Below are 27,839 nucleotides of genomic sequence, written 5' to 3'. Positions count from 1 at the left end.
GTTGTTAACACCTTTTTATAAATGAAAAGGCCGATTTGTGTTCCTTGCCAGGTGGAAGCGACTGCATAAAAGCTAATGCAAAATCGTGTGGTGAATGTATACAAGCAGGACCAAACTGTGGCTGGTGTAAAAAAACAGTAAGTGTTGCAAAATTTCTTTTATGGTTTGGGGTTTCAAATTTTAGTAACTAGTTTAACTGCATAGAAATGTCTGTTTTCTTTACTAATAGTTCCCCCTAGCTACTCAATTTGATAGTTATTTGTACTTGAAAAATCAGATACTGTGATTTTCCCAATGTCCTGATTTGAGTCTAAATGCTTTTCACAATGTGTTTACTTCTCGTTTTCCGAATCTTCAGGGTACACAGACCCTACAGGCCATCTTCATGGTTACTTAAAATGTTCCTACATGGAATATGTCTGGGTATGCTTAATTATATTCTTCCAGTAACATTAGAGTAAGAGCTAATTTTAGACAGATGTAGGTGGAGTAGGGGAAGAGATTGAAGGGGGTTTTTTTATAAAAGAAAGATGTTCAAATTTTAGTTTTCTATTATTGGTAGACTTGAGGGGTAGGAGATTGGTTTGTGTGGGTGGGTGGTTTGTTTCAGTATGAAACAAAAAGAGTACTTTCTTATGTTAGTAAAAATTAAGTTCAGGAAATTACAAAATATAAGGTGATCTGAATTTGTGTGACTTAACCAGTATATGCTGAAGTATCTTCTTCAGGTTAGAAACAGAAGAAAATGCTTTCTGTAGTTTTTCTTTGGTTTGTTATTGAAAACTGAGAAATCTTCCTGTTTCTTGATAGGAGATAATAATGTATATTTCCTTATAGTACCTACTTACTATCCCTACTTACTACTTCAAACCAGCTTGTAAACTTTCAATGATTAATTAAACTGACTGGCTTTAAAATTTGGTCTTGAGCTGTCAGATTCCTTGTAGGTCTTTGTCATCAAGAACTAACAAGCATTAAGATACATTTATTTATATGCATATTTGGGAGGGGGCAGAATCAGAATTGCCAAGTATGTCAGTTAGAGGCCTTATGTATTTATCTTTGAGGTTAAGAGGTTTTTTTATGTTTGAGGTAATTTGTTGTTCAGAACAAAGTTACCAGTTGGTTTTGCTTATGGATCTTACTTTCGGATTGAACTTCCCCAAAATAAGAGTTGTCTGTCTTTGCCCTGCTCTGTCAGCATATGGCCATTATTTTGTTGTAGAATACCAAACTACGCTTACATAATCTTTAATTAAAAAAGAAAAAGAGTTAAAAGGGAGGGTAGTTGCCAAGCAGGCTGTACAAGTGGGTTCACGTTATTGATGACTATGTGAAGATGAAAGCTTTTTCCATCTGCTGTCACTTTTAGAGCAGCCAATTTAAATGGATGTCCTGCATGTGATGGAGGTGACATTGCATTTTATTTTTTTCTTTCATCTTATTTACATCTTACACACAGATAAGTATAAGTAGAATCAAATTCCTGGACTAAACAGTAATCACTGATGCATCATTTAATACATTTCAGGACTGTGTGTTTTATTACTAAACTTCAGGGAAAAAAAACACAGAGTCATTGTGGAAGGAGTTACTGTGGATAGAGTGCAACAAATTGCACATAGCTGTAAACTTGATACTCTTTTGCCTGTGTTTTCTAGGACTTTTTGCAAGAAGGAGAGCCAACATCGGCCCGCTGCGATGACTTGGCAGCACTAAAGAGTAAAGGCTGTCCTCTGGAAGATATAGAAAATCCCAGAGGAAGCAAACAGGTGCTCGAAAACAGAGAAGTAACGAATCGTAAGAAAGGTGCTGCAGAGAAGCTGAGACCAGAAGCCATTACACAGATCCAGCCACAAAAATTAGTACTGCAACTAAGAGTCGGTAAGGACAGTTTCGTTCTAGTCTCAGGATGATCTTTCTGCCACCACCACATCTGCATTTTTTGATTTGAGTGTGTAACCATTTTGTTACAGAAATTACTATTGCTCAGATAACCTGAATTGATAGCAGAGCTATTCAGGTCAGCCCCGGGTGTTTAGATACTTCAAGTACTGTTTGATTTTTATGAAAGATATTATTACTTGTTCCCAATAGTACTTAGGAGAAAATTGATACAGCATGGACTGATACATGGATGATAAAGGTAAAATTGTTTTGCTTTTAGTATTCTGTAGTTGTTTTTCTTCAGTGTGGTTTCTTAGAATGAAAGTAGAGCAGTGAGCAAAAACTTAGAGAAGTTATGAGAGCATTTCCTTTTGCTTGAAGTACTGCTACTGCCTAAAGTCTGTGTGTCTGAATGGAATGGTTGTGTGGTTATGCAGCAAGATTTTTGGATTGCTGTGTAAAATACTTTCCAGAGGCTAAAGATGTGGACACAGGACTACAGTAATGAAAATAAAGTAGATGTGTACCATTTCTATCCCCTAAAGAGAACTTTCATGCAAATGGTGGGGGTCGGGAGGAACAGGACTGGTGGATCACAGTTCTTAAAACAATGGAGATTGTCCTTAAGGAGATCTCTCAGGTACTGTAGACACATTGAATAGCTGCCTTGTATTTCCCTGGAGTAAGAGCCTGTGCTTGGGGTCAGCTGCTTAGTGGTGGTTGCATGAGTAAGTGGAAGGTGATTGTGAAGCAGCTCAGCATGATGTGGAGAGGACAGAAATGAAAGTTATTTTGCAGTTTTGATATTGCCCCTGTTTATTTCTAATGTGAACTTTTTCACTTCAAACTAAATTATTGTTTCTCTGTTGACACAGAATTTTCTTCATCAGAACATACCAGGGACCTGGGCAACCAGAGTATAATTACCCAAAAGATTATTACTCTATAAGCACTTCTCTTGGTATAAGTTCTCTGATGAGGGACTGTGTACTGGCAGAGGGGGATACTTGCTTTTTGTGCAGGCTCTTTTAAATGATAACCTAAATAGGTTTTGGTGGTTGTTTTTTTGTTAAGCAAATGTTTCCTAATTATTAAGTGAACTAAAGCAGCAGCAATATCACCATTTAAGTTCAGTGACTGAAAGGAGCAGGGGGGAAAAACTTGGAATTCTATTCCTTACTTCATATAGAATACTTTTCCGTTTTCCAGGGAAGAGGGTGTGTGGTATGTGTGTGCAATTCTTCTGCACTGTCTTTCAACATCAGAATGAGACTATGTGCTTCTGTTGGTAAAATGCAGGGTCTGGGCTTACAATCACAACAAAGAGTAATTTACCATTCTCTCAGTCACATTTCTGACCTCTCAGCCTGGTGGTGCAAAGTAACTTGCAGTGTTCCATCCAGAACTGATTTTTCTTGTGTAAACCTATTTAAACAATGTGGGTTTTTAACTGAGAACTTTTGGAGTCATCGCGGATGAAAATAGGTGTTGAAAATTTGTGCTATTAGATCTCACAGGAACCTTGTTAAAATGATTTCAAGTGTGAAGATTTGAAATTGCAGCAACTACCTGAGGCTTGATTTTTGGCAGGCTAGTATTTTGTATGGGGAGATAAAGTATCTTGGAAATATGAAGTTGAACATGGGAAAGAAACACTTCTTGACATTTTCTTCATCATAATTTGATGTTAAGCATTTTAATTAATCAGAGAAAATTAAACCTTCATAAGTGCTTCTAAGCCTTTTCTTAGAAAGGATTTTTTTTTGTCAGTGCAGTTGTGGAATTATTAATGGTTTCTATTTGTTGTTTAATCTCTGAAACAGGGGAACCCCAGACATTTTCATTAAAATTTAAGAGAGCTGAAGACTACCCCATTGACCTTTATTATTTGATGGATCTCTCTTATTCTATGAAGGATGATTTAGAGAATGTGAAAAGTCTTGGAACAGCTCTGATGTTCGAAATGGAAAAAATAACTTCAGATTTTCGAATTGGTAAGAAAGATTTGCCTATTCTAAAAAAATAATAATTAAAAACCCCAAGTTTCCTTCCTGATGTTTTTCACATGATTGTATACGAAGAGTAAATTTTTTTTCCAACTTAGCACTATTACATGAGATGTTCTATTACATAGAACCTGTTGAACAACTTAAAGAGTACTTAGTTTTGGTGGAGAGAGTGGAACATAAACAAGTATGAGAGCTATTTCTAATGCTAGCTCAGCTATAATGTATTTGAATTCTGTTGTGTCATAATGTAAATGAGACTTCCATTCTTCAACTTACAGAGATTTTATTGTTCTTTCTTAGGATTTGGCTCTTTCGTGGAGAAAACTGTGATGCCTTATATCAGTACAACACCAGCCAAACTCAGAAATCCTTGTACAGGTGACCAGAACTGTACAAGTCCATTTAGCTATAAAAATGTGCTCAGCCTTACCAGTGAAGGAAACAAATTCAATGAACTTGTAAGCAAACAGCACATTTCTGGAAATTTAGATTCTCCTGAAGGTGGATTTGATGCAATAATGCAGGTTGCAGTTTGTGGGGTAAGTGTGTGTTACTTTTTTTTACTACTCTGTTAGATGAAATTATTTGAATACAGCCTTAGTGTTTTGTGGTGGCTGATGTTGGAACATGTTATCTCACGTGAACAAGACAGGATAGATGAGACAAGCTGCATGGATACCTGTGTTTGGCTTTTGTGGAGAGCTCTAGTGAATGAATGAAACTGGGAAATTTGAAAGTGCCGAACAGAAGTCGTGTTGACAGCAAATAGATATGTTCCCAAGACAAATTTTTTTAAAGTTTGCTGTAGAAGAAAAGTCAAGTTCTGCTTAAAAGTGTGTGAAATCCTGAGTATGCAGCTATTCTCAGATTATTTCAAAGGTCTCTAAGCTTCTTGTAATTGTGGTTGCAGAAATTTGGTTTATTATAACTTCTACTGATTTCTCAGAAGTAGATGGAAACCTTTATTATTTATTTTTGAAGACCTGAAGATTCTTTGATGTTTGTGTAGCCTTGACAGACTATTCTATGCTCCTGTACAAAATGGACTCCCAAAAAATCAATATCCAAGTTTATTGCTTTGTTAACATATTATTTTTGCTGTTGAGCAATGGAGTGGGGACCTCCTGAAACAATCTGGAGTCTTGTTTTAAAAGTACAGTGTAAGCCTTCTAGATTTTTTTGGTGGTAACTGGTATTATATGACACTTTTACATGGTCTTCTCTCCTTCAGTTAGTTAGGGCTTCAGCTCCATGGAATAATTTAAAAAAAATAGGGAAGGACAGGTTACAGAATTAGGCCCTGCAGCTGTGGGACAGGATGCTCATGGGACAGTCCTATGGCAAGCACTGTGCTGGGTACAAATCTGCATTAGACTGGCAAAGCCTGGTGATGTGGGGCAGTCCAGACTGCTGCTCACCAGCATTCCCTGTGCTCGGGCTGCGTGGCTGTGGCTCAGGAGTGGACTTGGCATTAAAGAACTGGACTGATGTGCCTGATTTCTAAAACCCTGTCGCTCTTCAGATACTCTAGTGAGAACTGAACAGATCAAAGTCTGTCACAAAAAGCGTTTCTTGCCTTTGATGCAGAAGCTGTGGCAGATGTTTTGGAGCAGACATTTAATTAAATGCAAGTGCTCTCAAGGTTAGTGTGAATTAATGTTTTCCAGGGTGATACTTGTGCAGTGGGGCTTCTCTTAAATCTGTCTACTTTTACATGCATTTATCTCTCAAGTGTTGGTCCCCAGTGCTATAAAATAAATTGGTACAAAATACCAAAAATCCATTTGTGCTTTTTCCCAAGGAACAAATTGGCTGGAGGAATGTTACAAGGCTACTAGTGTTTTCCACGGATGCTGGATTTCACTTTGCAGGAGATGGTAAACTTGGTGGAATTGTTTTACCAAATGATGGGAAGTGTCATCTGGAAAATAACGTGTACACAATGAGCCACTATTATGTAAGTCTTAACCTCATCTTCTAGGGAAATTAATATTTTGTGATGCTTAAGCTCAAAAACCTCATTAGGTCATCTGATACAGTTTCAAACCACTACATCTTATGAACTTTACCTGTTTACCTCTATATTACATAAAGTGATATTAGCTTAACTAAAGCAAATGTGCAGGAATTAATCCAGTCTTAATTGGAAAATTTCAAGAGATGGCAACTTTCACACTATGATTTGTGCTGTTGGATTTTAACCTTTTTGATAACTAATAATCCTAGGTGTCCACTGTAGGATAATTGCAACGGCTATGTCCCATTATTTTACCATTTCACTAGTCTTTGTGTTTAGAATATTTTACTACTGTAAACCAGCATTTTGGACAGTTTTTTTAAGACTACTTGAAATTTTATGATGCAAAGTTTATGGTAAAAGTATTGTTAGCATTGCCTTTGTTTATTGATAAGTAGATCAGACAAAAGGTGGAAAAAATATTTACTGGATGAAGCTTTACAAAGTTTGTGTGTTCATATATTCTTAACTTTAAGTGAATATTGTTCAATAAAACCCTAAAATTAATTCAGTTTTATTTCATCTTTTCTTTATGAAGCAGTGCAAAAGGTAGTGGTTTTCAGGGAGATAAGTCATATGGAAAACTACTGAAGGTAATTTTCTGAGAACATTGAGATTAAGGATTTAACTTGGAGACTTTGTATGGCAGGAAATAGGATAATGTCACTGTCAAGAAACACCTGTCTTCATGGGGCATATATGGAATCAGTGCCTGTTTGTTTTCAGAGGTTGTTTTGCTTTAGGACTGTGACATGAGCTGGCTAGTTAGGAGTATATTTCTAAAGATTATTTGTATCTATGATGTCAGAGTATTTCTGATTGTTTTCTGGCAGTGTGTCCCAAATTTGAATTATATTTTATGCTTGATTTTTATAGGATTATCCCTCTATTGCTCATCTGGTACAGAAACTTAGTGAGAACAATATTCAGACAATCTTTGCTGTTACTGAAGAGTTTCAGGCAGTCTATAAGGTAAAGAAATTGCTCTGAAGTCATTGAAATTTCTTTATTTAAATTAAAATAGTTGTGGAAGTAAGTGATATGTAAGAAATATTTTACTACTCATGTTTTTATTATTAAGCCATTTTTATTTGTTCACATCAAAAGTGACTGTGTGTGTAATATCCAGGGAAAGAGTGCCCTTTCTCCTTGCCATTTTTCAGACTTTACAGGTAGGAGGGAGTGGAGAGCACATTTGCAGTGCTAATTTTTGTGAACGTTTTTACAGCAAAATAGCTGAGAGGGGCGTGGACACTGAATCAAGAGACACTCTTATGAAAGAACATATTTTGTCCCTTGTGGTCTATTTATATTCCTGATGTTTAAAATTAACTAAACGGCTGGATGTGATTGTGCAATAGGAAATAACTGTGTAAAGGACATGCATATTTTTCCTTGTTTTTACCTAACAAGGTGGTTTTTTGGTTTTGGGGGCTTTGTTTAAAGTGTATTCATATTGTAAGTTTTTTCTGTTGGAAAGAGATACCTTCCTATCTTTAATGTACTCCAAGTGTGGTTGGGAGACATGTTGTATGTGGTAAACTTGTGCAAGAAAAGGTCTTAGTATTCTGTTACCAAATTTAGCATGAAAATTCAAAGGAGAAGAAAGGGCTGGGTATTTGTTTATGCAGGTAGTGCTGTGTATAACCTGAAAAATCTTGATGATCTCTGGCAACACTTCAACTTTTGAAGTACTTGATCTTGACTAGTTAATCCACTAACACATTATATCACCATTTATACTACAAATTATACTTTGTTTGCTAGTAAGACTGTAATTTTGCTTCTGCTTTTGCAAATATTGAAAGGAACTGAAAAATCTGATACCAAAATCAGCAGTGGGAACATTGTCTTCAAACTCCAGCAATGTGATTCAGCTGATCATTGATGCATACAATGTAAGTTCAGATTTTATTTGGGATGTATTAATTTTTCTTGCTCCTAAATTGTTATGAGTTTTTCAAGCAGACTCCAGAGTGGATTAGTTGATATACTACACTGTAAATATGCCCCGTTGCTGTAAAACCACATTAGATATTCAGACACTATGACAACAAGAGCTTAGATGACTAGAAAGATACACTCTTAAAGTCATTTAAAATGACATTAGAAACAGTTATCATCCACGTTTTCACTTTCAAAACATAAAAACCCACAAAACAACCAAAACCCACATTGCTCCTTCAACATCTCCACATCTTGCCTTGCTTCCAAGTGGAAGCAAAAAAAGCCGTTTTGCAACTTCTTCAATCCCAAAGGAGGTGTCTGTATCAGCCTCAGGGACTCTTGGGTCCTGTTCCAAAGTATTGTCTTCATTGCTGTGTTGTGTAAATGAGCCCCATTTCTCCTTTGGAGTACACAGGGCAAACAAGTGCCTCCAATGTCTGTGGAAACCTGCCCTGACCCTGTATAACAGGGTTCAGACATGAGAAGGAGTCACCACAGAGTGGCTTTGGGTAGCCTTGGGCTGGTGTTTCTTGGCACATTTCTTGGAACTTACATAATTCCAGTGTGCCCATGGGATTGGTGCATGACCATGCCTAGTTGTATAATGTCTTTTCTTCAGCAGAATGCATATGCAACTCAATCTGAAATTAGCTAATAACTGTTGTTTTAGTCCCTTTCTTCAGAGGTTATCCTGGAAAACACTAAGCTACCAAAAGGAGTGACAATCAGTTATAAGTCTTTCTGCAAAAATGGAGTGAATGATACACAAGAAGATGGAAGGAAATGTTCTAACATTTCAATTGGAGATGAGGTAACTTACAGTATATGTGCTGCTACTCAAATACAAAATTCATTTAGTGTTCAACACAGCATTTCTTTTTAACAGTACAGACAAAACTCCTTTTAGTAATATGGCTCTCCATTTATTTTTCTTTGCAGGTTAGATTTGAGATTAATGTGACAGCTAACGAATGTCCAAAGAAAGAACAAAATGAAACAATTAAAATTAAACCACTAGGATTCACTGAAGAAGTGGAAATTAATCTCCAGTTCATCTGTGAGTGTCAGTGTCAAAGTGAAGGAGAACCTAATAGTCCAGCCTGCCACGAAGGAAATGGAACATTTGAATGTGGTGCATGCAGGTAAATAAAGAGACATTTTGTTTATTTTTGCAAAAGAGAACTATGAGCAAAATCTTTGTTTCCTTAATTAGGGTTTACTAATTTTTTTAATGAAAGGACAAGAATTACTGTTACAGGCCTATTTCTTTTAGGGTGTATTGAAATACTGCTGTATCTCTGCAAATAATCCTTATGCTGAAATTCATAGTATTGATCATTAGATCACCAGTACTGTACAAGTCACAATTCAAATTTGACCTTGAGTCAGTACTTTAAAGAGTATAGGTCTTATTGCTTTTTCCGTTCTTTTAGTTTTGAGGTCTGTGCAATAGGGCAACATTATGGATTTATGGAAAAAAAATGTGATGTTTGTGCAAGTATTCATACTGATCTAATTATATGCTTCCAATATGACATTTCTTAATTTTGAGAAATTCAAAGACTTTCTAGTTTTTTGGTATGAGCTCCTACCAAGATTAACATCAGTTGTTTCATAGCAGGAAAGAGCAACACCTCATAAAAAAACACCTTTTGTTTTGTCCCTTCTCCCTGCTTTATTTTTAACCTCTTGGAGTCTTGTTTTAATGTTTCCTCTAATTGCATATATGTATAAAACTTTCAGAATATAAATAATTTTTTATGTACTTATGCCTCTGAAAGCTCTATTATTGCTCATCGTGAGAATTAGATTACAAATGTATTCCTTATTACGTATTTGAAAATTAAGTAAACTTCTATTCAATTTTCTGGAGTTAACACACAAATGAAAGCAGTGCAACATCTTAGAGTTTCAGTGGAGACTGGTTAAAGATCAACCTAGGAAGTCAAAAAGGTTTGATCCTTATTTTCTTCCCCAAGAAATCTACAACAAAAATGAAAACTGTTTCTTGGAAACCCTTGAGATGAGAATGGTAAGAGACAAATGGAATTAAGATCTTCTCTAGCAGAACAAGATCTAGGGCTTTGGAAGACTCCAAGTTTTTGGTTCCTGCTCAGTGAACTGTAATTGAAATAAAAGAATCCTCAGTCCTCGTGGTTTAATATATGACTTAATAAAAACAAAGCAGAAGGTACTGACTTCACTCTTACAGGACTTTTGATGTGAGATGGACTCACATCTGCCTGGTGAAGTATTGGTAGTTAACAAGATTCTGGAAAGACCAAGGTGTGGCCCCCTAACTGCTTGCTTAGTGTTCTGTAAGTTGAAGAATAAGCCATTTTGTATCCAGTATTATGGTCCATTGCCTCATTCTGCAGTCAATTTTTGATATTCCTTTTAAAGAAGGAGAACAGATTTTCCCATCTTTCTGTAGAAAGACTTCTTATACTTGGTGTCACTGTCTCTGGTGTCCCCGTGGTTTCACGTGGGCGAGAACAGGCCTGTGGGTAAGCACAGCCTTTTGTTTTTGTAACAGTAGCAGTTTCCCAATGAGCTGTTGACTCTGATGGACACCATATAACAATCTGACAACCACTGATGGGAAGGAAAGCAACTTCCATTTGTTCATCAACATTTTAACCTTGATAATGAGAAGTGCTGATCCCCAAGGATCTTGGTTCAGCAGCTCTGAAGATCATCTGTTTAATTGCTGTTCATAGGAATCTTTTCACTGAAATATGACAGCAGCTACAGTGAACAGTCACTGTCACCTTAAAAATAATTACTGTTCTGTCACATGAGAAGCATTAGGAGTGATTATGTGACAATTTAGTTAGAGGTACTTTCTCACCTGGAATATCAGGTAGGATAATCAGCATAAGAGCAACTTAGTCCAGTTTGCTCCTTCAAGAATGGGTACATAGATATCAGTTGGAAATCTCATTTGAAATTTAATTTGGAACATCCCTTGAGAGAGGATTCACTTTTACTCCTGTTCTCTGTGCATTTTTTGAGGACTTTTTATTGTGTGACTTTTAATTGAGGTTAAAATCTCAGTCATGTTTTTACCTTGCAGATGTAATGAAGGACGTATTGGAAGACTCTGTGAATGTAGTACAGATGAAGTAAATAGTGAGGATATGGATGCTTACTGCAGGAGAGAGAACAGTACAGAAATATGCAGTAATAATGGGGAATGCATCTGTGGACAATGTGTATGCAAGAAAAGAGAAAACACCAATGAAGTGTATTCTGGCAAATACTGTGAATGTGACAACTTCAACTGTGATCGATCGAATGGTTTGATTTGTGGAGGTGAGAAACTGCTTTGGTTTTCTGCGGGCAGAGCTGGTCAGCAGCATACAAGTCTGTCATCTCTACCTAAGAGAGTAGCTTAATCATAGCCACTTGGTAACAGAGATGAGAGTATCCACAGGTTTAGTGATTGCAAAGATCTATTAATGAAACAGCCCTCTTACCAAACAGCATTTTAATACACATTTCACCTTTCTTGAATCACAGCTCCAGGAAGGATGTGAAGTGAACTTCACTTCTGCTGTTTTTTACAGAATTACCTTCAGATATTTTAGTAAAGAAAAAGTAGTAAAGAAAGCTGGCTCAGTATAACCACTGTGTCAATAGAAAGAGAGAATGACCTCAGCTTACTTGTAATCCAGAAAAACACCTTAAGCACTTGAAGCAAGACCTTGATGCCAGGTAATTCCTGAAATCAAAAGCAATTTAAAAAAATCATTCAGCAGCCAGTATCTAAGTTATTTTGCTGCATATATCTTTGTCCTATAACTTCCTTAGGTTGCTTTGCACATGGAAGTGTCTGGTAGGACTATAACTACTACCTCAGTTTTGTCTGTGATACAAAAATAGAACAGTGAAGCCACTAAGTTTTAACTGCGTAATGAGATGCCTCATTCTGCTCAGAATACACTATTGCTTACCAGCTCCACAAAGGATGGGAGCAGTGGTGGTGGTGTTCCAAAATATATGGTGGCAGGTAAGTATTGACTGAAATACTTCATTCTCAGTGGAGAAGGAGGAGTGTGACCAAAAAGCTTTTCATGTCATCTAGATCACCTTTCTGGAGATACAGGCATCTTGGTTCCTGCACAGGGAGTGTGAGGAGCATGAAGTTGGGTTGGGTGCATGAGGTCAGAAGTACAGCAGCTGAATGGTGGTGTCCTGTGGAGCCAAAGGTGGTTCATTTTTCTGTGTTCTGAAGTCTCAGTGCATTCCTCATCTTTTTAGGTCTTGCTTTATACATTTGCTTAGTGATAGACACGAAGACAGAAGCGATCAATTTATCTTTATGCACACAAAGTTGTGAACTGAAGCAGTGCTGCAATGCTCTCCATCCACGTGATATGGTCATCACACTATACTGTTGTTGATCAGATTTCCCTAGTCTTGCTCATGAAAGGAAATCCGAATGTAGGAGAATGGGAAAAGGGGAGAAATGCCTGCAAGTGGTTTTTCAAGGAGCTAAAATTTGTTTTGTACCTCTTAATTCGTTAGAGTCTTCATTATCTCTCTATCAGGGTTTCTTTTCCTTTTATCTGCCCTGAGATGGCGAACATTTATTTCTTACTGTCACAAATTTTATGTTTTATGTTATACTTGATTTCACTGAAATATCTTTCCAATGCACAGGAAATGGTATCTGCAAATGCAGAGTGTGCGAGTGTTTCCCCAACTTCACTGGCAGTGCCTGCGATTGTTCCTTGGATACTACACCATGTATGGCTTCTAATGGGCAGATTTGCAATGGAAGAGGAACCTGTGAATGTGGCACCTGCAATTGTACAGATCCCAAATTCCAAGGCCCCACATGTGAAATGTGTCAGACTTGCCTCGGTGTCTGTGCAGAGCACAAGTACGTACCTAGAACACCAAGCCCCAGCTTCTGTGCATTTGAGTTTGTGATACTTATATGTGAGGATTTTTAAAACAAAGCCTTTGATAGTTAAAACTTCAGCTAAGGTTTTTGCTTGAAACTTTTATTCTGAAATACTGTTGAAATGGACTAACCTGACTGTCAAAAACTGAACCTAGACCTGTGTGGGCCAGCGAAATTTGCATCCCTCCCTTTGGAAATCCAGATTTTTGGAAACGAAACGTTTTCTGCACGAAAACTTTGAAGTAAATTTGGGATTAGCAGCTGAGCTGATTCCTGTGCAGCTAACTTTGTGCTGAGAAAAAAAACTTAGTCTTTTTAGTATAAAAATCCTGTTCAGTCTGCTTTTTTCAATGAGTTATTCAGAGTGATACCCCACTGTAAAGCTTGTCACTCAGTTTGTTCTTTTTAATCTGTGTCTCAGATACTGTTTCACTGTCAATATCCTGTTCCTACACTGCCTTCTCTGAGAGTATTCATTTTCCAGGTAGAGGTGTTGAAAAAGTCTGGGTTTTTTTTCTGCCTTTGAAGTTTGTGGGTCATCTAGGGAAAGAGGAATTTATTAAAGGGCTTTTGTTAATCCCAAGGTGCATAAGTGTTCTGACTGCTAAAAAGCAGTGTCTTCCTTTATTTTTTCCTGACCTTTATGGCAAAAGGATTGTTTTTTCATGGTTTCTTTTTTTTCCCCATGTTTTCTTCTTTGCATTTCTTTAAATTAAATGCCAGAAATCTGTCATGAACATATTAAAAAGCATTGCTTCTGGTTTGTACCTCCACAGGGACTGTGTTCAGTGCAGAGCTTTTGAAAAGGGGGAAAAGAAGGACACCTGTTCCCAGGAATGTATGCATTTCAATATGACCCTGGTAGAAAGCCGGGACAAGTTGCCGCAGCCCGGACAGCCCGATCCGTTGTCTCACTGCAAAGAGAAGGATGTTGATGACTGCTGGTTCTACTTCACATATTCTGTCAACTCGAATGGTGAAGCCAATGTCCATGTGGTGGAGACCCCAGGTATGAACAGGATGTTGCCTGTTCTCCCTTTGTTGTTAATTGTCCTAGTTAGATAAATTTTCATGATTTTTTTACCAAGTTTGTGCTACAGGTTATAAACAATTGTGTCTTTGAGGTTTTGTTGCTTTTTTTCTTTTCCTTTTCTTAATAATTCGGGACCAGTGTACATAAAATTGTGTACTATGCTGCAAACTGCTTGAATTATTTCATGCTGGCAACCTTTGCTTTTATTTAACTGAGGTACCTTCAATAATAGGTTCCAAAAGCCTTTTACTTAGTTAATCCTTAATAGTTCAATCTTCTGATACAAAAAAGCGAGAACAATTTTATAGCTCAGTCAGTAATTTACCATTTATTTACCAAGACCATTGTTAGTCTGAATTACTGAATGTTGCATCTAATAGTGCAAAATTTCTGATTTTGTGCATTAGCAGTGTGTGGTCTCCTGATTTTTATAAGCCTGATATAAAATGCACACCTTAAAGGTTTAGTGCTGTATTCCACTCAAGGAATTTTCAGAATTGATCGTTTGGGTGACCATCATTTAATACAGACCAGTGGCTCTTAGACATAAATACTGCTTCAATTCAAAATGTTTAAAATTCTCTACAAATGTAGTCCACAGTGTAGAGGAGAATCTTGAGCCCTGTCTCCTAGGGCAAGTCAAACACCTCTTGCACTTCTGGGGCCTGACCTTTTCTTCATGTATAAACTTCTGTTTCCTGAGCTCAGAGGTGAATCAAGCCCATCATGCACAAGGAGGCACCTTAATTCTGTGCCATACAAGTGCTGAAGGAACCAGCTCTGGTCAGTAGAGCTGTATTCAGCGGAGCAGACACTTGTTCCTTACTGGTTCCCAAGGAATTCCTCTCAGGACCCTTCCTTCACCCTTGCAGCTACAAAGATAAGGAGTCTGCAGTGGGGGAGGAAGCTTTGGTCTATTGACTGCACAGGAGTTGCATTTATTTGCTTCTGACTCCTTCACTTTGTGCATTGACCTCTGCAAAAGCCTTTCTTTGGTTTGTGATTATTGAGAATTTTACATTAATAGTAGAATTGGGTTTTAATCTGGAGGATTGTTATTTCTGTGTCAGTCACCATAAATCACTTTGCATCTGTATGACTCTTTTCAAGCACATAATTCACTTTTTTTGAGAGTGTATGATATTTTTATCCAAAGAAGATGTACCTTTTTGTAAACTTGATTTCAGCAGATATCAGTTCCCTAGATGAGGAAATACCCTTAAAAAATAAAAATCTGTCTCGGAAGCAAAGTTATTGCTTATCTCTATATATTAACCACTAACAGCCATTTGAGGTAAAATGGGAAGCACCCTCTTTCTGTAATGCTGTGACAGAGTACATGGGGCCTTTTTTGCCAGTCTGTGTTTGTACTCCAGCTGGTTTATCCCTCCTGCACTACCTTTGACTTGTATGTTTAAAATACCATTGCCAGTTACTTTGCTCTAAATACTCTAGATCAATAGCTTAACGGGTTAGCAGTATATTGACTTTATCATCAGAACAGGATTTGTTCTATTGCTAAACTCAAACACAAATTAGAAGGATAAAAATAAGCTGGAATGTTACTGGATGTACATATTCAAAAAATTCTGTTATTTGAAACAAAAGTAGTATTGGCATACCTGATATTCAAAATACTGGCTTCAGTACAAAATCAAATGTTAAAAGCATCTGGATATGCATTACCTTTACCATTTTGTAAAATCAAGTTTCTCTTGCCTTGTTCCCTAGAGTGCCCCAGCGGTCCTGACATCATTCCCATCGTAGCTGGTGTAGTTGCTGGAATTGTTCTTATTGGACTTGCATTATTATTGATTTGGAAGCTACTAATGATCATTCATGACAGAAGAGAATTTGCTAAATTCGAAAAGGAGAAGATGAATGCCAAGTGGGATACGGTAAGTCAAGAGGCTTCTCTGTGTATAAAAGCTGCAGTAGCAGAGAAGAATAGAAGGTTTTTGTTTATGTGGCTTAAGTGTTTCAGATTGTAACCAACCCCCTTAGAGAAGAACTACTTGAGTTAGAAAGGGGAGTAGTAACTTGGGTTTAAATAACATTTCAGAGAGAAAATGTGACAGCATAGTTCAGCTTTACAGTTCTACCACACATAACAATGTATTATTGAAATATTTGTTAGAAAGATGAGTAACTTCTGTATAAACAGAGAAGAAACTTTTGTGCTCATTGAGGAGATCTTGTAAATACTCACACAGAGTTGAATGAGTAAATACTCATTGGGAGGCTTGAATAAAAGTCACAAAATCATGGCTGGTACTGGTGTGTTGAAATCTTCCCAACTCTTTGTCAGCAGAGAAGTGTGCAAGAAAAGCAAGCCCATGGTCTATAGGTTTTCATAGGCTACTGGTTGCTGCCTCTGGGAAATGTTAGGAACTTTCTAATCAAGAACCCCTTCAATACAGTTCTGTAGAAGGCAAATCCCACGTGTGCTTGATAAGAAAATACTTAAAAAAATGTCCAAGGAGGCCTTTTGGTTTTATTTAAGAAAATTAATTAATTCTGTTTTGGGTAAAAACAAAATTACTAACACTTTTCTGTATATATATAGCATGATTTTTTTCAGTGATAGTTGAGAATGTTACTTTTTTTTTTCTCTTGTTGAATTATTCGATATTGACCATTTCTTTTACTTCAGCAAGAAAATCCAATATACAAGAGCCCTATTAACAATTTCAAGAATCCAAACTATGGACGTAAAGCTGGTCTCTAAGTCTCAGTTTGTATCTCCTTTCATTTTCTTTCTTTTTTTCCCCTTTGCATGTCATTTCAAACTCACTGTGTGTCACAGTCAGTTAATCACAGTTTATGTCTTACTCAGTTTATCTACTGCTGCTTTGAGTGTGGGGTTTTCAAGAATGCAGCTTGAAAATTTTTAACTGGTTTTGACAACTAGATTACTTACTTACTAATATTACCAATACTGGCTTAAACTATTCTACAAGTGATTATTTTTATTTTATTTTTTCGCTGAGTGTGTGAACAGCTCTTATATTGTGGAGAGACAGAGGGGGAGGCTTTGTCTTCTATTTCCTCAAATCAGCAGTCAGTTTGCTTTAATTTGATATATTTGCTAAGATAGATTAGATACTTGTAAGATGTCCCAGCCTATAAATATCACTGTTTTTATTAGAATAACTCTGGCAACATTCAGAGTAGCCTTACAGATTTTTCCTATTTTGTAAACTTCTTCATCTTATTAATCATAAAATGCATATACTCTACTAATTTTAAATTAAATATGCATCTTACTTTTTTTGTCCTTATTTCTATTGACACAGAAATATTGACACAGTGTTTCCACTTGTTTTCTTAAGTCCCTCCTAAACTCTACCTGAGCACCTCACTTCTGTTTGGAAATGCTGAGTTCAGTTTTCTATACACCCAACACAGCAGGAGAAACAGGAGAGCAAGTCAGTAAAGCAGAAGTAATGAGTAGTTACCTTTTGTAGACTTCAAGGTTTCACTTCCTTGGGTGCTCTAGGTGTTCTCCTCCTTCCCTGGGATCCCCAGCTGCTCAGGAAGGAATGAGAAAGGGAGGATGAGATAGGGAAGGGATGTCAGAAGAATACTGAGTGATAAGTAGTACAGAGATCAGATTAGAGGAAGGGGAATGAAGAAACTGGGAAGGCAGCACATCCCTTAAATATCCATAGATTTTCTTCAGAAGCCAGTGGAAGGGATGATCTCTATCTCTAATTTTGTACTGTCTGCTGTCTCCCTTTTTCAGTGTTGCACTCAAAAGATTTTGTAAAGAAAAAAATGAGGGGAGAAAGCAGGAATTGAGAGAATTTAGGTTTTTACTTGTTCTCACTGTGACAAAAATTCCAAAAAGTACTTTGTCTAGCATTCTGAGCCCTTCCTGATGGAATACACTTTCCTTTTCTCTTTGCATTCGTTTCACTTTTCAGTGTGTCCAAAATGGATTGTAGAAACATTCATTTTACTTGCTACATTGACCACATTCACTCCTTTTCATTTTTCTTCTCAGAGTCCATTATTCTGGGGAGGAAATTGAGTTCTTGGTCCTTTCTAACACTTCACATACTCCATCTGGTTAAGTCTCTGTTACCTGCCCTTTTGCTGTTCTCTTAGCTGTATACTTTCTGTTGCATGCAGGACAAGCATCTAACAAACCATATGTTGTGTAATTTCCATGCTCTCATTCTCTACTCTGTGCCTCTTCAGGATATAATGTCTTTAATGCTACCAGTTCTCCTGAAAACGTATTTCCTGCAGAAAGCTTTCCTCTTGTGTAAATGGAGAGGTGGACTTCTGCCTTTTTGTTTCACTCAGATATGAGGATGAAAAGTATGAAAGAGTGTGAGGTTTTTTAAACATGACTTTATCATTTTTGGATAGAAATATCAGAACTCTGGGGAAAAAGGGAGATGTGTTTAGATTTATTGACCCTAGAAAGGAGGAAGTCAATATTGGCAGAACAGGTGACCCACAGGACATAAAAGAAAGTCGTCCTTTTCCCCATAGCTAAGATTTTCTGGTGGTTTTAGATTATTGCCAAAGCTTTTCATTTAAGTGAAGAGTTGCCTTGTATCACTGAGGCAAAAAAGTCATCTGAAATTCCATTACAAGAAAATTACATCGCAGTAGGTTCCCTGCTGTGCACATGTGTATGAAATTAAATTAGCTTTGTGCAGGTTGTGTGACCATTCCCTGGTCCCACAGCCATCATACACACACGGGCTGGGGCTCTGTGGTGAGGGAGCTGCAGCACCTTGTCACGATCCAGGTGCCCAAGTACTTCCCTGGTGCTGGTCTCTGATGTTGCGAAGGACGTCACCGCGGCATCCTTGCGGCTGATGCTCGAGGCAGCTGGGTCAAACCATGTTTGCCCGTGTTCTACCCCAGTCAGCCATGAAGGGTTTGGTGCAATCATGCTTGGAACAAGTCTAAGAAAGGATGAATTCCTTCTGGACTGAAAAGCTACATCACAAATTTAAAACCCAAACCTGCTATTTGTAGTGAATGCCATTTACCACTCCTGCTTGGGGATAGCTTGTGCATTGCTAAGCATCCTCAAACAGACTCCACATACAGTCATCTTGCATTTCACAAGTGATAAATTCATTTATATGAGATACTAAATCTGTAGTAATTTGGCTAGCCTAATTAGCAGCTACTGATAAGAATAAAAACCCACAAACAATTCAAGGCACTGAAAATCAGAGGGATGTGTTCTCCTAACTTAGGTTTTTATGTCTGTAACTTACCTTGCTGATCAATGATGAACATATGCTGAGTGTGGCAACAGAGATGCCATGTTTTCAGTTGCTTTCATATCAATTATTATATTCAATTAATCTTGATTTGTGGCACCAAAGATAGATAGAAACTATATTAAACCACTTATTTTTGCCTTTATTTATTTTTTCTTTACTTTACAACTCAGTACCACTAGAGATGTAGCTGTAATCACAGCTGGTGGCCTATTTAGTAATGCAGCGCAAAGAGGGGATGTAGATGGAGTAACAGCGGCGGTGCCCGAGGGGCTTTCCCCGCTGTTCCCGCCGGGCTCCATCCCGGGAAAGGGCTGGAGCGGGGCGTGGCGCCCTCTGGCGGCCTCCCGGCCCCTGACCTGGGCCTCGCCTCTTTCCCTGGAGCCGCCGCGTGTCCGGGCGGAGCGGCCCTGTATTCCTGCCGGATAGCGCTGGGGGTTGGTGGCAGCTGGAAATGGTCAGAACCAGCTCTTGAACAATGCATGTGGATGAGTTTAAATACTCCGGAGTCCAGCTTCTTACAGTGGCCTAGCTCTTAAACCCACTGTGAAGGTGACTTAAGTGACTATTGAAACAATAAGTCCCTGGAGAAAAAGGGAAAAGAAGGTGACTCAAACATCCTGTATAATAGGTTCATCTTTATGCAGCACTGGACTGAACTGCTGTCCTCTGAACAGCCCATTCTAGTTGAAAGTGAATACTGTTGCAAAAACATAGCTCTTTATTCGTGGCTGAAAGTACTTTTTAAAAGTACCTCCATCTTTATTTTAACATATGTCAGTCAATCTTATATATAGTTATTGGTTTTAATTTTGGTTTAAGTGTGCATGGAGTTCTTAGTTATAGGGGCATGTGGTAAATGTGTTTTCCCTAACTTTGCATGCTTCAACCAGTGTGTTCTCTGCAGTGGCATAAAGAAAAAGGGTTTATTTAAAACCAGTAGTGTTTGTCTAAGACAGCAAGTTTGTTTTAGTGGCCAGTTAAAAAACTGGGATGCTGCTAATCTTGGGAAAGTTTATACCCTATGCCAGCTGTGAGGGGCCCTAAGCGAGATGAGCGTCATGCTGGATTAGTGGATATTTATTTTAATGATGAACTGTCTGCAGAAAACCCTGCCAAACCAGGCCCAAGACAGGGTGATGGAGTATGGCTGGAACAGCCAGGGCTGCTGCTGTCTAACAGAAGAGAGCAGGGAAGAAATTGCAGATCCATCAGGTGCCTGTGTTGTGGTTATAGGCAGTAGAGCCTTAAGAGCCATTTAGCTGATCAAGTGTCAGGCTGAACAGTTGTGAATATTGACTAAATCTCCATTATTTGTAATGGGAACCAAGACACTCACCTGACATATGGAGACACTTAGTCATGTGCTTTATTCAGTGACCTAAATCCTACTGTGTGCTTCTGAGAAGCACAAGTACAAGGGAAGGCAGGACAGTGTTTCAATATTCTTGTAAATAGGGCTTATGCTAAATAAAGAGCATGTAAATTTCAAATTCTAACTTCAATTCAAAAGTATTGTAGTAAAAAATTTACAACCTTATTATGCAAATTGTATTTTAAGCCTGATTCCAGGTTCAAATTAGTTGTATGAATTCCACCTAGTAAATTTCTAAACTTTAGTCCTAACCTTTAGACCCATTCCTGCACTATCTGATAGAAGTTATCTCTCTTTTACAAACTAGAAAGTGTAAGCATATACCTTCCTTTTTGTGCTGGGGATAGTCTGTTTTGTAAACTGTTGAAGGTTAAAAGCACCATATAGCAAGTATTACATAATGCCTTGCCATGGAAGAGCTGTACAATAACTTCTAGTCTGCATATGACACAGCCTATTAAGCTCAAAGACTTTCTCTGCATCATAAACTTTACTGATTTATATTTATATTTTTAAGAATTTTCCATTAAAACTTGTCAAGGAAATAAACAATGTACATTGCCAAGAACTTTGAGACATAATGAGATACTTCAGTTGCAGATTAAATCCCTCATCCCTGCATGTTTTTCCAGTTTTGTTTACATCTTACTATTGCAAAGCTTTTTACTGAAAATATTTGGTTAGGTCATAATTTTGCATTGATTAATTAGTCTGGCTGAGAACTAATCACATCACACTATTTCTGTGATTTACAATAAAGAAAAGAACAACCAAACATAATTCCCCATCCATTTCCAGACCAGTAGCTGATATACTTTTAACTAAGACAGCATTTGCCTGGGAACTGCTAGAAGGAAGAAGGGTCTTTTACTGTTACACTGTATTTGTGAAGGACAGCCAGCACTGGACACCCAGTTCCTCCTTCATCTCTGTCCAGATGGCATTGACTCAGATCTTGAGAAGAGTGAACAGAGAACCTTGACTTCCATTGTCCAGCAATCCAGGTGCTGGTTAGACAAGTCTCTGAGGTCTAAGCAGGATTGGATACACCTCCTTGGTGTTTGCATGTTAAAGAAGCTGGCTTTGAGGAGAAATACCCTTTTCCTGTGAAAGGAACACAGCACCAGCTACATGGTCCTCCTCAGCAGCAGCTATGGTTGTTGGGGTAGCCCAGTTAACTTGACCAGGTCGTGCAAATAGAAGGCAACAAACTTTCCAGGAACTGTGATATGAAAATTTCACACCAAGTTAGTTACTTGCTTGCCTTGTCATTTCTGGCACGTTCTGTGGTATTCCTAGTTGATTTTCCAGGTTTATGACCCTGAAAAGTAGACACCTGGTGTTTGTGTGTCCTTTGATTGACTGTAGGAAAAATTGGGTTAACCTGAAATATTTTAAATGGTGTGTAACTTAATAGAGTTGAATTAATATGGTAATATAGGCCATCTCAGACCGGGGGGGAACCTTAAAGGGAGAGAGATTCCCTTACTGCTGAAGAAGGCCAGATACAGCCGTGGCCACAACAGCACTCCAGCTGACAACTGCACTGTGCTGAATTTTCTCAGGAATTATTTGTGTATGCACAGAAGAGCTTCATGCTGGCAAACAACATTCATTTAGGTTGACGTTCAGGCTGTGATAAGAGCTCAGCACTGCAGCTCCAGGCTGTACCTCACAGTAGCCCTTTCTCCTGCAAAGATTTATCTGTTCATTTTCTGTTCAGTCTGTTCGTCTGAGGTGTACAAGGATGTCATAAACGGAGTAAGATTTACTGAGATAGAAGGAAACCTGGGAACAAAGGAAGCTTAAAATAAGCTTAATTTAGAGGTTTTTAAATCTCAGCAACAGCGATGTAAGCAGTTGTTCTGTAGGCTTGTCTCGTGTCAGTAGAAGTAATGTTTTTATTACAGTGTCTGCACCAATACAGAAGTTTCTTTGTTTTATCTGTGCATTTTGCCCATATGGGGGGTGGGGGGACCTGCAGAAATAAAATGAGAATGACAAGTACTGAATGTTCAGTATAAATAGTGACTGTGTATTAGCAAAACACTAGAAGTCTCTCCGCTTTGTTTCTAGAATTAAATTGTAATGTGAGATAAGCTATTTAAATGCTTATTATAGCAGAGTGTGGTCTGTGGTCAGTCTCGGTGTCAAACAATGTTGTTTACAATTCTACGCTTCCTTAAAAACACTGCCCTGGACTGCAGAGCCCTGGGTGATGGCTCAGCCCTGAGATGAGCAGAGAGGTTCAGCTGCCTCCAAGGAAGTGTGTGGTGCAAACAAAACAGGATCGTTCTAACCCTTTGCTTTATTGATCAGCTGCGCATGCCCTGGCTCAAGTTGTTAGAGGGAAAACTAGTTTGACTTGAGCTGTTTGTGTGTACAAATGAAACATTAATGGGGAATTTCTTAAGCTAATTGTTACACCTCTTGCAAACACGTTGGTTTTTTCATCTCTTTAAATGTTAATATGAGTTTTTTTTTTTCTTTTTCTAGGGTGAAAATCCTATTTACAAGAGTGCAGTGACAACTGTGGTCAATCCTAAGTATGAGGGAAAATGAACACTGCTTGTATGACTTCACAACACTGTATGCAGCATAGCAATTTTTGTAGTCACAGTAAGATAGATTTAGGGCAAACTGCGGTGATTTTACTAATTCATTACATATAGGTTTGTTTTCCTGTGTGAAAATGTACCATATGTAATTTTTTACTTTTAATTTTATTTTATTTTTATTGCAAGTAAAAGTAATTGGTGCCAGAGGTTGGACAAAAAAAAAACTTGAGACTGTGTAGCCTAGACAGCCCAGGTCACGTGGTGCCTTTCTGACCTTTCCCATTCCCGTGCTGTGAATCCAGATCTTCTGCAGGGCACGATACTATATGGAATGACAGGGAGGGAAGGGATTAAAGCAATCAGCATGAGGGCTCTGCCTAGCCATTTAGTATTAAATTTTTTAGCTTTACAGGGAAATCAGGGCTTGAGTTTGCAGATGTAATTAAACTTATGTAGCATGGAGCTGGTGGGTAATTGGTCTTCGAATTGCTAGATGTGTGATTAAGTACATGTTAAGTTGAGAAAGCTGGAAGTGGGCAGTGTAAAAGACTGAAAAGTGTGTGCATACTTATCTTTGTTTTTGAAGTTGCTTATTGCCAGGTTATGGTCAAAATGAAAGTGTTTGAGAAGAATGTTAAGAGGGAAAAAATAGCTTTAAAACACGTGCCATTACTGAAAAAGTTGCTGACTGGTAACTTGCTTAGTTTTATTTTGTAAATTCAAGCCCTGGGTGGCAGTATCATGAAGTACCTTACCAAGACATCCTCAGATCACCTAAGGGCCTTACGTGATGCTGTGTCTTTATTCTGTAATGTTTTCTTTGAAAGCCTGGTGCTTTGTCACCCTTCTAACATTTTTAATGTATTTGGTTGCAATTCTTTTTGTAATATTTTTGTATCGACACAAGCTTTTTTTCCTTTTTTTTTTTAGCAGTCTTAGCTGTAAATTTGCCTTTACCCTGTAGCTAAGATTGCATAGTTTGTCATGTGATGAGTCACACATCATTCTTGACATGTGCCATGTACATTTGCCTCTGACCATTCAAACTGCATCATAGTCATATTCTTGTTTTAAGTGCCTTTTTCTGTTAACAGATGTTCACTTTTTACAGTGCTATTACTGAAGTTATTTATTAAATAAAAGTACCTTAAAAGACTTGGATCTCGTCTCTTTATCTTGTAGAAGTTGATACTACTCAAAAAACCTGAGAATTTTGTCTGCACAAGAGGTAATAGACATTGTAATAATGCCAAATATGTCCTGAGAAGATTTAAGTTGAAATGATCTTGGGTAACAAACAGGAGCTGTTGTATAAATGCCCAAAGGCCGGGTCAGCACTGTGTTACGTGCAGGGGCTGTGGATGTAAAGCCCCCAGCATTCATTTGCATGTGTGCTAAAGAAGTTTTGTAGTTTATTGACTACTCCAGCAAATGGGCTCTTTGGTTAATACTCTTTCACAACACATGAAAAACGAGAAAAAACACTGCATTTTGTAGGAAAATAAGGTCTTCTGGATTTTTTTTAAGAGTATAATGTTCTAGGTAGATTATCAAAGCCCCTTTGTAATTAAATACATTCCTAAAGTATATTCCTGGAATCTGTATGATTCCTTGGGGGTTTTTTAACTTTTGGTACTTCAGGTTATCCTGAGACACTATGGGGATCTGTTCTGAACGGCCCTGTTAACACCCATCTGAGGGCAGGAGGAGTCTGCTTTCCATGAAGTGGGGGATGAGGGAGAGGTTGGACTCGGTGTGTGTGTCTGTCTGTCTGTCTCCATGTCTCTATGAGGGAAGCAACTGGAGATAAGAGGATTCAAGGGCTTGATACAAGGTAGACCCCACACAGGCAGAGACTCAGGGGCAGGTGCTGGACAGACTGGGTGTGCCAACCCAGCCACGGGAGGGATGGGCACTGCAGGGATGTCTGCACTGCCCACTAACGGGCCTTCCTCCTGGGCAGTGGGAAAGGCGACGGGGAGGAGGCCCTTGGTCCTGTCCCTGTTTCCCCGAGTGCTGTGCTCTGTCTGTGGTGCTCTGTGTGTGTTCCTGGATGTTCTGTGTACGTGAGGGTGCACCTGCCTGCACAGGCTCACTGGGAATACACCCTTCAGCTCACTACATGATGGACCTGGGGACATGGAGCTGCTGCAGTTCTTGCTTCCTTTGGCCTACTGCGTTTGGCAAGAGGTACGTTTTCTGATGGTTGGTGCAAATGAGAGCAAACTCACTGATGGGAAGAAGCTGTGCCATGTAGTGCTCTGGGCTGGTTCTTACATCATAAAATGCTCTTTCTGTATTGCCTTTCCACCTCAGGGAACCAAACCAGCCTGAGATACCATCTAACCTGGCACAAGATTAGATACCAGTGGGAGCTGCATCTGTATGTACAGCTCATGTTGTCTGTTCCTCTTCATGCTGACTTTACAGAACTGCAACTTGACTGTCTCCACAATAGATGAGATTTGGCCATATGAATATTAAACTCCCTTCCTGGTGTTTTGGTCATTTCTCCAACAATACTGAGGATTTTCAATAGCTCCATAAGAAAAAATGCAGAAATTTCTTCTAAACACATTCTGTATTATTTGGCCATGAAAACTGAGACAAAGCAGCTTGAACAGAAAAGATAATCTCTGACCTTTATGGCTGTAGCTTTGTCAACATTCTACAAATATTAATCCCAAATTTCTGGTTTGGACTGTATCAAAGTCCCCTTCAGATCTGTCTTTTTAACTCTCCATCTTTCCCAGACTGCAGAGAACACTGGAATCCTGAACTATCCAGAATTCATGTCCCACAAGAAGTTGACCTTTAGGAACATTGACCCCTATACAGCATTACCAGTCCTCTTAAATTAAGCAAATATTTAATTATGTGTGCATTAACCTGGTTGTGTCCACTCATTATGTTACATGTTCTGCAGTTTTCTTAACTAGTCTGGTTTCAAAATGCTTGTGTGGATTGGTAGATGGCTTTTTCACAAAGGTGCTGAAGGCTTTGAATTTACGGTGCCCATTAGAGAGCTTTTTTAACCCTTGTTTGAACTGGGTTTCCAGTAGCCACTTCCAGCCAGATGGAAGCTGCTTAATATCTCCAAGTGAACAGTTGATTAAATGAGAGAGAACAGCTGCCATCCTACAGGATCAGATTCAAGATACTGTGTCACAGATTGTAGGATTTGCTTTAAAGTGAGATTAAATGTTCCAGCTAAGAGAGAAGGTGTAGTTCAAATATGATAAATTTTAAGTGCTGGAAACCAGGAGTAGTTGTGAATCCTTCTTGGCTTGTAAATACTGACCTCAGCTACTTACCCTGAATTCTGCCAGTTGGTGAAGCAGTGAACCCTTACAGTAAATATCAACAGTGCATCAACTCAAGAGGCTCTGATCCCAGCCAAGGCAGATATAAGATCCCAGCAGTGTATCTGTTTGAAAAGAATTACAGTTAATGTAACCATAGTCTCACTATCCTCAATCTATCCATTTCCCCAGCTCCTGTCTAGTAACTGGAGAGCTAAGCTAGAATTGCTTTATGACAGCTATTAATAAACAAGGTTTCTTATCCTGGGTTGAAACTACAATGACAAAAATACAAGTCAGCTAAAGAAAATAATTCTCTGTAATCATGTAATTTATTAAGTAACATCCATGAACTGACTTTACCACAATGTGTTGAGCCTCCTGCTTAAACTATCTCTTGGCTGCTTGAAAACTCATCTTAGCAGTCTCGTGAGCACCTACATATGAGGAAGTCTCAACTGATAAATATATGATCCCCTTGGGATGATGATTTTTTTCCTTTCCTGCATAATTGCACTGGTCTACAATATGACCATGTTTTCTTTTCCATAACAAATACAAATTCATTCTCAGACAAGCACAGAATGTGAATAGGAAATAAAGGAGAAGCTTTTCTCTGAGTAAAATATTGATCAAGTAGAAATCGTAAAAGAGTATGTTCTAGCTACAAAATTCTACTATTTAGAGGATGTTTTTCAAGCACTTCTGGTTTTCTTCCTGAAAAATCAGAATTGCTGCCAAAGCATTTATCTAGCAGAATGAAAATATTTATAAGCAAGTGTGAATACAGATTGCTGTAAAATAATTCCAATGAATGTTCATTAATGATAATAAATGCATTAAACCCATCTCAATAAAATGGATAAATTGCAGCTAGAAAAAAAACACCATAGGGCATAATTTTAAATAACTTGAGAATATTTGGGTTGAACATTAATTTTAGACAAATTTTTAAGGTAATTTTTTAAAAAGAACATATTAGAAGTAAACTGATGAGTTTCATACAGATCAACATGGGAAATAGCTTCTAAAATACAGAAAAATAAGTCAAATATGCTGTCAGTGGAAAATTATCAGAAATATTGTGTTTTTCTATTCTTCATAGTATAGCAGTATGAACTGTCTCACCTTGCTTTAATAGTTCATTACACAAAATATAAGTATTTTTATCCATGAGAGGTTTAAAAGTACTGTATTGTAGATTCTTTGCTTTGTGGATTTTCCAGCTCTTGGTTCTGTGCCACGGTTTGGATTGCTGAAGCAGATGTCAAAATACACTTAAAATATGATCTCACCTTTAAATTATTTAAAGAGCAAGACTTCTGCTGTCAATGTCTTACACTGCAAACTACTGAATATTCCTTTACATATGTGATACTTTTTCTTGCTATTTAAAAGTTCCAAGCTGCATCTTCTCAAGATATTAATTGACACCAGCTAAAGGTGTCACTTGGTGAAGAGTGAGCCTGCAAATGAAAGTGTAGGTTGTCCCCCACATACACAAGGTGTTGTGGGTCAGCCTCTAATTCATGTTGACCACAGCCTGC

The 27,839-nt window shown here is 38.1% G+C and overlaps 1 protein-coding gene across 2 annotated transcripts in view; it reads left to right on the top strand.

Moving 5' to 3' along the window:
- ITGB1 (integrin subunit beta 1) overlaps positions 1-24,147 on the top strand; it is a 44,169-nt gene extending 20,022 nt beyond the window's left edge. The window contains exons 3-17 of one of the 2 annotated variants that reach the window (XM_029961713.1): positions 52-137; positions 1,662-1,884; positions 3,711-3,881; positions 4,197-4,435; positions 5,698-5,853; positions 6,790-6,885; positions 7,722-7,811; positions 8,531-8,671; positions 8,800-9,002; positions 10,937-11,175; positions 12,526-12,748; positions 13,549-13,781; positions 15,537-15,703; positions 16,459-16,539; positions 22,929-24,147. In XM_029961713.1, coding sequence (XP_029817573.1) covers positions 52-137; positions 1,662-1,884; positions 3,711-3,881; positions 4,197-4,435; positions 5,698-5,853; positions 6,790-6,885; positions 7,722-7,811; positions 8,531-8,671; positions 8,800-9,002; positions 10,937-11,175; positions 12,526-12,748; positions 13,549-13,781; positions 15,537-15,703; positions 16,459-16,533 — 2,342 coding nt within the window. In that variant the 3' untranslated portion in view covers positions 16,534-16,539; positions 22,929-24,147. The remainder of the gene's footprint in view (positions 1-51; positions 138-1,661; positions 1,885-3,710; positions 3,882-4,196; positions 4,436-5,697; positions 5,854-6,789; positions 6,886-7,721; positions 7,812-8,530; positions 8,672-8,799; positions 9,003-10,936; positions 11,176-12,525; positions 12,749-13,548; positions 13,782-15,536; positions 15,704-16,458; positions 16,540-22,928) is intronic. The other variant, XM_029961714.1, reaches the window with a different exon arrangement.
- Positions 24,148-27,839: the final 3,692 nt, after the last annotated feature.

Source organism: Manacus vitellinus, unplaced genomic scaffold, assembly GCF_001715985.3.
Source record: "Manacus vitellinus isolate BGI_N305 unplaced genomic scaffold, ASM171598v3 scaffold_3_pilon, whole genome shotgun sequence".
Lineage (NCBI taxonomy): Eukaryota > Metazoa > Chordata > Aves > Passeriformes > Pipridae > Manacus > Manacus vitellinus.
Note: the sequence above shows the minus strand (reverse complement) of the source record. Positions and strands in the feature narration are given on the sequence as shown.